The 8,851-nt window shown below is 36.3% G+C and overlaps 1 protein-coding gene across 2 annotated transcripts in view; it reads right to left on the bottom strand.

Moving 5' to 3' along the window:
• TFPI (tissue factor pathway inhibitor (lipoprotein-associated coagulation inhibitor)) overlaps positions 1-8,851 on the bottom strand; it is a 46,198-nt gene that overhangs the window by 9,805 nt on the left and 27,542 nt on the right. The window contains exons 4-8 of one of the 2 annotated variants that reach the window (XM_009334984.1): positions 7,224-7,262; positions 3,872-4,048; positions 2,198-2,293; positions 1,626-1,718; positions 814-946 (exon numbers count right to left, since the gene is read on the bottom strand). In XM_009334984.1, coding sequence (XP_009333259.1) covers positions 837-946; positions 1,626-1,718; positions 2,198-2,293; positions 3,872-4,048; positions 7,224-7,262 — 515 coding nt within the window. In that variant the 3' untranslated portion in view covers positions 814-836. Of the gene's footprint in view, positions 1-813; positions 947-1,625; positions 1,719-2,197; positions 2,294-3,871; positions 4,049-7,223; positions 7,263-8,851 lie in introns of those variants that run through there. The other variant, XM_009334983.1, reaches the window with a different exon arrangement.

Genomic DNA, 8,851 nt, shown 5'->3' with positions numbered 1-8,851 from the left:
CTCTGTGGAGAAATCAGCTGTCAGTTTTGGCCCTACCGTTTCCTCCCCCTGTAGTGGGATTGCACAAAGCACAAGATTTTAGCCCATTCCAGCAGCCTGAAAGGTACAGGCTGATAAACAGAATGGCAGCAGGTGGGTGCATGGGGCAGGCTAGTGCAAGACAGACAAAGGCTATATAGTAGGGAAGAACCTGTGGGGTCTTCAGACTTTCCAGTGAAACACACTGGTCCTTCCAAGGTCACGTTTTTTACCTGACCTATCCAGCTACACTGACTCCACCCACCCTTGTTCCCCGACCCTTTCTTCCACCGACTTTTGAGTCTTCTCTCTTCCCCTCACCTTTCCCTCCCAAAATCTGCTTTACCAGAAAATTCACTACTGCTGACACAACCAAGAACCCTTCAGTTTCCTCTGAGAAAACATAGTGAATCATGCCCCTTTGCTTGTATAGATTAGTTGTTTTGGGGATTCATATGATGAGTAAAAACCTTCAGAGAATGTGTACGCTCTTATGTCCCTAAACTTATTACCAGGCCTTAAATCATTCAAACATTTTTCAGTGAAAGAAGTTGCCAAAAGCTTCACTGTTTTATATTCAGTCATTTTAATAGCAGAGTGCATTGATGCTTTGTATGTGGTAAACAAACAATCCAACTACCACAGAAACTTACCTCAACCCAACAGTGCATGTGGATCAAAAAAAAAAAAGAATACAACACACATTCAAGCTTTATTAGACATATCATTCTAAGCAAAGAGCACAGGAATGTTATCCTACATGCCCATTATCTTAGAGATCATATTAAGCACAAAAACCTTAATGAATTTGTAAGCCATCACTCAATCCCCAAAAATACAAGTAAGTGTAAATGCAAAAAAAACAACAGAAATACTTGGTAAGAACGCTCAGGCTTTTTCCAACTGTTTCTTGTTTCCTCTTGCATAACTGTGGATCATAAAAATGACATGCCTCAAATTCAATCACCCTGTACAGTGTGAGCAAGTATCAGCAATCTATAGTGGACAGTCTCCAGCTGTAGAAACTATTAGAACCTAGCCCTCTACAGTAAAGGTCCAGAGTCTCATCTGCATTATAATACATAGTGCAAAAATACCTTGAAGTGGACACAAAATTAATTCACACTCTCTTTGATTATACTCAAACCAAGAACTGAGTTTATTATGGCCTTAGTGAAAATAAAAATTTATTACGATAAATATATTGTGCCATATTCCAAAGTCCAAATATGGTCCTTTTTTAACAGGTAAAAGGAGCTTTAAATCAGCTGCCAATTAGATCGCCACAAAAATATTAATTTTGACTAAAAGAACTCTGCATCACTGCTTTTGGTCTTTAAATTTTTGTATTTATCAGACCTTCAGGAAGCACACACTTTCAGAAGAGTACAAGATGTGGTCAGTCTTCCACTTTCTGATATTTATGGAAGATCTGTAAGTAGCAATATATTTCTTTGCTTTGACTTTCTCTGCTTATCAAAACTTTTGACATAGATGGAAGCCCATTCTTTAGTCTCAGATATGTTGGAAAATGGGTGGAAATGGAAAAGCAATCCAGAGCACATATAAAAGACCGAGAGCTAAGAACTGCAAAAGTGAATTCTTACCAAAAAAAAAGGGAAACTGGTTGCGCTCCTTCTTTGGGGAACTACTGTTCAGAGTGTTGGACTTCTCATTTGGAGCAGTTGGCAACAAATTGACTAAAAGGAAAAAAAGGTGAAACAGTAAGTGACAGGTTATCTAGACATAGCAAAGTTCTGAAAATAAGCTATGATAGGTACCCATTTGCCTTGCTCCATGCCAGTATTAATACCACTAAAGGGCAGCATTTCTTTAAGTTCCAAAGGCACAGGAAACTGATGTGCTGAGGCAACTTTGGGATGGATTCCTTTTTCTTCTTTAATTTTAATGATGTAAGATTTAAATCAAACATGGTTTGGTAAGGTTATTTTTATATTACTAGCAGACATTCTAACCTTTACAATTATAAGCCTTTTTCAAAATATGTATTACTGACAACAAAATGGCTATGAAGCTAGTTTTGATGTTACTGAATTTACTGTGCTTATGTATTTCAATTAACATACATACCTTCAAATAAATGGGAAAATGAGTGGACGAGCCAAGGACTGTCTGCCTTAAAAAAGGATAACTATGAACAGCAAAAGCAAATTCTTACCAAAAATCCCAGGAAACTGGTTGGGTTCTTCCTCTGGGGAACTACTGTTCCCAGTGTTAGGATGCTCTTCGGCTGGAACAATTGGCAATAAATTTGCTAAAAGAAAAATGAAAGGAAAACAATGAGGAAAAAACCACAAAAACCAATTGGTATCAGTGATTCAATATCACTAAGGTAAAAACTTTGATCTATTTAAACTGTGGCAATGGCCCCTACTTCTCTCTTTCTTCTTGGGTATTCATACAAATTTACATGGAGGTGTTATTTCAGATTAAAGTCAGGGGGAAAAAAGTGTTCTGCAACTTTTAGTCCAGAAGGTAAAAGTGGAATCAGAGCCCAGGAAGAAATGCTTCAGCAAAGGTAGGGGAAAAGCACATGGCTCTATATGTATATCTTTAGAAAAAATCTTATAAAAAGAACCATAGTGAGCCTTTCCTTTTCTAAATGTGAATAAGCTCAAGTTCCCCTTGCCAAAATGACAGAGTATGAAACAGTCCTGGAAAAAGGCCCACTAGAGGCAAGCGAGACAAAAGGGTCTAGAGGCTCTGGGTGGGAAAATGTATTCGTCCTATGAATAAAATGAAGTACTTTGTGAAGGGGAGAGGAGTTATGAAGGTTACTAGATTCTGATATAGAACAATTCATAGGAACTGGTAGGATGAGGAAGTGAATGAATGATCTATGGTCAGTCTGAAGGGCTGTTTTGTAGCTTAAGCTGCACAGCCAAATCTTTCAGAAGTGAAGGACAGGTTTCCCATGATTTTTTGGTGGGAAGCTAGCAATGTACAATAAGGAAACAGTAAAACCAGAAATTCCTGCATTGGCACCTCTTTTCATTACAAGACTTGGTTTGAAAAGAGTATATTCAGATGTATGGGTTAAAAAATATACATTAACATTTTACGATATTACAAAGCCAAGCAGCTGGCAGATTTTAGATTACAGAAAAAGACTTATGTGGCTGTAACCAGAATAGGTCCATTTCTTCATTCCCTATCATTATAATCTCTATTACTGTAAACTCTCTGCCTTCCTCAATTTAGGTACCAATATTTTTACGATATGTTTCAAACCACATTTCCCCAAATTTCTGTCCTAGAAAGTGTATTTATAAAATTTTTCCCTTAATGGCAAGTTTAATGGAGAAATGTGACGCTCTAATGCCGAGGTTCGGCCAGGAAACAGTACTCATTGTGGACCAAATCCCCTCTTCGGTTGAAATTGATGTTACTTTAATTACTTCATCTGTCTGCATTGCTTCTAACATTTTGTTTCAAAGTATAGATCACACACTATTTGTTTCAACTTAGATATAATAAATAGTATGCAGATTTCTGAAAATTAATATAGTGTTCTTTCTTAGGTTTAATATATATTTTGCAGGGGGTTGTAGAATTAACATATATGCAGGCAACTAACTGTCATGAGAAAAGTAAAAAAGTAGGAGGCCTGTAATATTCATTAAAATGAATAGTACCTACCAGTTTTTTTAGTTTATATTTTTCATTTTTGTATTTTTATTTAAAAATATATATAATTAATGTTAATTTCAGATATAAATTATTGCCACCTCAGGGTACCCTAAGTTGCCTATTTTTTCTATGCAAGATACCTTCAAAACACAACATTGTTTATACAAGAATAAAACTAAGAATAATGAGGACAACAGCTTACAGTTGCCTTGGCAGGTAGTCTGGCATTCTTCCAAATTCTTGAAGTTGTTCTGGTTTCCTAGGCACCCACCATACTTGAATACTTCACATATCTTTGTCTCTTTGTTATAGAAATACCTGGAAAAATAGCCTCGGCAGATTCCAGGGTCTTTCTCATGAAAGCAGAAGTCGGGCTTTTCTACGAACAATGGTAAATGATGAACAGGGGTGGAGGAAGAAAAAAAAAAATCAACACACATTCCAAGACAACAATAGAACTGGAGGAAGTTTATAAAATAAACCTGTAACTTTAGACTAAAGACCAACTGTAAAATAACTGCTGCTTCATTGTACTGCTCTTGTTCCATATATAACACTGCAATACTATGCTGGAGCATCATAGGGACGTTTTTATTGCTTTTTTTCCTCTTTTCAAGTAGCCAGTAAATTATTCCTTGGAAAATGAGGATTAATGATTCCTTTAAGTGTCCTCCTACATTGAAGCTCTAAGAAGAAAATTAGTTTTTACTCTGAATTAAAACAAGACTTGAATCCCAGCTGGATCATTCGAGTCTAAGTACACATTCTTGTCATTTATGTAGTCGTTTTAGTCAGTGTTAGTGTGAAATCTACAGAAAGCAATGTTAAAATAGGAGGAAAAAGGAAATAGTTTTTAAAAAAGAACAGAAAAAAAATCTAACAATGCATTTTGTCTGGGACAGTCTACTGCTATAAAAGGATACAGGAAACTGAGGGACAGAGCAGCTATTCTATCGTTTTTCAGTCCCAGTTCCTAGTTTGCAATCAGTAACTACAATATTAACCAAGAAAAAGTTAACAAATGAATACTATATAATTTGACTGAATATCAAGGCATGATATCATGGCTTCTGGCAGAGAAGAAAAACACGTAGCGATACAATAAACCCCAAATGTCAATTTCTCACCATATTCAATTTTTTTCTCAAAATTATATTCTTAAAAGTAAATCATGGAAACAATAATGAAATATATGTGGAGGTATTATGAAATTCTTGCTAGTAGATACTTTGAAATATGATTCTTGACTGTGCTGTCTTGCAGAGAAAAGTGTATTTAGCCATCAAATAAGACAATCATATCAGATGTGACATATAAAGGCCTTCCTTACTCGTGAAACTTAATAGAATATTGAGACTAAAACAGTGTGCAGAGGGCTGTCATTTTAATAAAAATTACTATAGAACAATTACTTTGAAGTCCCTAACATTCTTGGGGTAGATTATGGAGTTGTAAAGAAATTAATCCTATTACATTTATTTTAGCCAAGTATCTATTAAAAATCATTGCTAGAACAAGAATATTATTAAATTCAATTGATGCACATCATACATTTATATAAAACATCATAATAGCTCATAATCAGTGTTTTTCCAAGAAATAATTGTCAATATCTTGTATTTCAATTGTTATAAAGCTTCATGAACAGCAAAATGTCATTTTCAGAGATCACATATAAAAATAAACCATTAAAATGTTCTTGCATAAAGTAACAAAATCAACTATTTTAAGCACTCCTGGATAGCTTAATTTTGATTTTTCACTACAAATTGCATTCTCTGCCAGTAAGTATATGTACAGTTCAGATATTTCACATTTCTTACTATTCAAATGCAGCACCTATTGATGTTCACATAGGCCAACAAATATGAAAGGTATGGGCAAGGCATACGATATGCTTTCAGCTGAGAACGGAAAAGAGACAGTTATATAGACAGGTAGCAGGCAAGAATCTTCCAGAGTAGTATCTATTCCACATACCATCTATTAGGAGCTCACAGACAATAGGAGCTACAGAAACAATTCTTCCATCAAACATTGCATAATATTGTGAAATAAGAGTAAAAGATTATTAGATAGCTATTAACTGAGAAAGGAAGGCAGATAATAATAAGAGTATGTAAAGTAGACTACAGGATTGTGACTGATTCTTAAAAACAGCTGCTCTTCATTTAGAAAATCCTTATATTAAAATGGTTCTTGCAGAAAAAGGAAATTAAGTCCAAATAAATTGAGCTCACAGCTAACTTTTATAGCCACTTTTGAAGAGAGAGGTCATGAAGGCAATATAATCCTAACTATACAAACTATTATTATACTTCTAAATGCCATGTCTTTCTCCAGAGACTCAATATTCAAGACTACATTACTGGAAACAATAGTAAACATGTGATGATGTTGACGATAGCCACAAGCTGAATTTAACAGGGTATGTTCCATTTTGTCATTAAAAGCAGGGAACTAGGGTCAGACCTTAAAGGAAGTAGTGCCAAACGTCTGCAGCATCTGTAGAAAATCAATTTTAGTAACTTCCATAGCATCAAATCACGATTTTTTTTATGCATTAAGAATGGAAAACACAGTAGACAACAGGAAAACAAAACCACCATCTCGGTATGAAAATATTCCAGAATACCATTCTGCAAAGATAAATGATTTAATTAGTCTATTTCAAAATGTGCAAATATTGGTATTTCTGTGAGGAGTTAAATGCACTCCAATTCAAGAGGAAGCAAGCAGAAGGAGGGATAAGGGAAGGAGGGTAAGCAGAGAAAGAGGAGCTGACTTGTGAAGAAATTTACTCAAGTCTGATTTGGGGAACTCTGGCTACCAGCATGGGGCCCAATCCAGATAAGTCTCTAATGTGGAAAGAGAGGTTTGGGTGGAATAAGCCTTCACAAGCTCTATTATAAGCGTCAAACTTAAATATCCTTGTTAGGAACACAGGTTACCTCAATAGACCAACACTGTTTCAGACAAGTGATTCTCAGTGCTCAAGCACTGGCTATTTAGGAAGCCTGGGTATCGGGCATTTAAATTTCTGTAAACAGTCTGCCCCTTCAGGAGGGGGAAATATGCCCCCTTGCTTAATGAGTAATTAGGGGATCTGCCCTAACCCCTGTTAGCTGCTACACAGGCAATGCTTGAAAAGTTCTGTTTCAGAGTGATTTTTTTACTATTTTTGCTAACAGGGGAGGAAGCATTTAGATTATTCTCAGAACACACAGTAAGAATTGCACATCATGGCTAATTATATAATGCTTGAATCTCTGCAGAGGCCTTCTTTTCTCTTTATTGAAGAAAGAGAAAAAAAAAAAAGTCACGCTGTGTTTATTTTGAGGAGAAGAGATTGCAGCTACTATCTTCAGTGACCACAACTGTCCTCAAAGTCTTTGAGGAATACAGAAGAAGATTGGGAATGAGAACTCATTTTAGTCTGACATTCTTGTTTTTATTAGGAGATAGCTTGGAACAATACATAAAGAATTTATCAAAAGAAGCTAAATCCCTTATCATTGTATAACAGTCTTAGATTACTATGTAAACATAATTACCTTTCTTAATTTTTGCTAACATCATCTTCTGAGGCAATTCTGCAATATAAATAAAAAGGAAAGTATTTAATGAAAGCAGGCATGTCAAGTCTCACCTGTGATACCAGGGTGCTTAGCAGTGACTATGAGCACTGAGGAAGAATACAGCACCTCTTCCCCTTCTTTCTTCTCTTTATTAGAGAAGTAGCACAAAAGCTTGTTCTGGAGGACTGAAGTATCATTTCCTTTGGATGAGAAGACCTGCTATATTGGAAACTTGAGGATACGGAAAGCACTGGAATCAAATTATACCAATATTAAATTGAGCAGAGAAATTCCTCTTCATGTTACTGGAAGCAGAATCCTGTACTATGTAATCTTACTCCTCAAAAGAGGAGTAATTCACAGACTTATTTAACCCAACTGCTGTAGCTAGTGATAGTGCTAATAGCTTCGGAGCTGATCTAGTTAGCAATAAAGACCTCTCATGCTATCTAATTTCCTTTGCTATGATATGTAATGTCTGAGTAAAGTGTTCATTATGCTGTTTATGATATTAAAGCCCATTCGGCCAAGTATCTCCAACTATCTTTAGGACAATATAGACGACAAATTTGTTTGCATGGTTCTTTTAGTGCCTGATCAGCAGTGATGACGTTGCTATTGTCATTTTTAATGGAGGAGCCTGGGTTTTATTGTACTTGCTCAAGAAGCTGGATATCTGACTTCAACTCCACATTCCTTTTCAGCGATTGAAAACAAACCTTATTCCCCTTCTAGGAGACTGCCTAATCATAAAACTACAAAGGAGTCCAAGGGGAGACCGGCTCAGCCAATGTGTAATAAAGGCTGAAAAATTTTCGGCAGCTGAGAGAGAGAAAAGTGGCCAAGGATAGCTTATATATTTTCTATTACAGAGATATTTTGCAAGGCACATGAAATAGTAGCTTCTGGATTTCACCTAAGTCATCTTAATTGCATTGCTTCATAATCCTTGTTTTATACTTGTGCTTTTCCTAATGGCATTATAAAATGCTAGTTTCTCTAAAACTCTCCTTTGCCTACTGACCTTTTGCATCTGAGAGAAGGGATAGAGTGGTACAGCTAATGCTTTCCTTGAAGTTGCCTGCTGGAAAGCAAATGCAATTTTATTTTGCATTTTGTTTTGTCAGGCAACCAAACATACTATAATGAAGCAATACATTTGCCTGACCCTGGCCATCTTACGTAGCTACCACAGCCCCCCTTAAGAAGATACCAATTCCCTATAATACATGCCAAGAGAGGCAGTTCTGTAGCAGAAGCATGTTATGACTACTTTCTGCTGCTGATGGTTCTTCCTGCTTTAGTGGATACATGTCTTCCAGAGACCTGCTCATAAAGCCTCAGTGTAACCCATGGTCTAGACTTCTTTGAAACATGAAATGAAAGGGAATTCAAAGGGAAGTATAGATTTTAATCTGAATTTAAATCAGATGCATTAGTCTCATGCCACGTTTCCCAGAAGGCCTCTAAGTCATACACCTAAAGGACATCACCACAGCCTCTCTGTGACTTTGTGTGTGAGATACAGTTGCTCTGCCCAGCTGGTGAGGGTGGGGGATACAGGAGTGCTGTGCCCTATCTCAGCTTGGAGGTACCTACTAGCA

This window comes from Pygoscelis adeliae, unplaced genomic scaffold, assembly GCF_000699105.1.
Source record: "Pygoscelis adeliae isolate BGI_AS28 unplaced genomic scaffold, ASM69910v1 Scaffold212, whole genome shotgun sequence".
Classification (NCBI taxonomy): domain Eukaryota; kingdom Metazoa; phylum Chordata; class Aves; order Sphenisciformes; family Spheniscidae; genus Pygoscelis; species Pygoscelis adeliae.
Note: the sequence above shows the minus strand (reverse complement) of the source record. Positions and strands in the feature narration are given on the sequence as shown.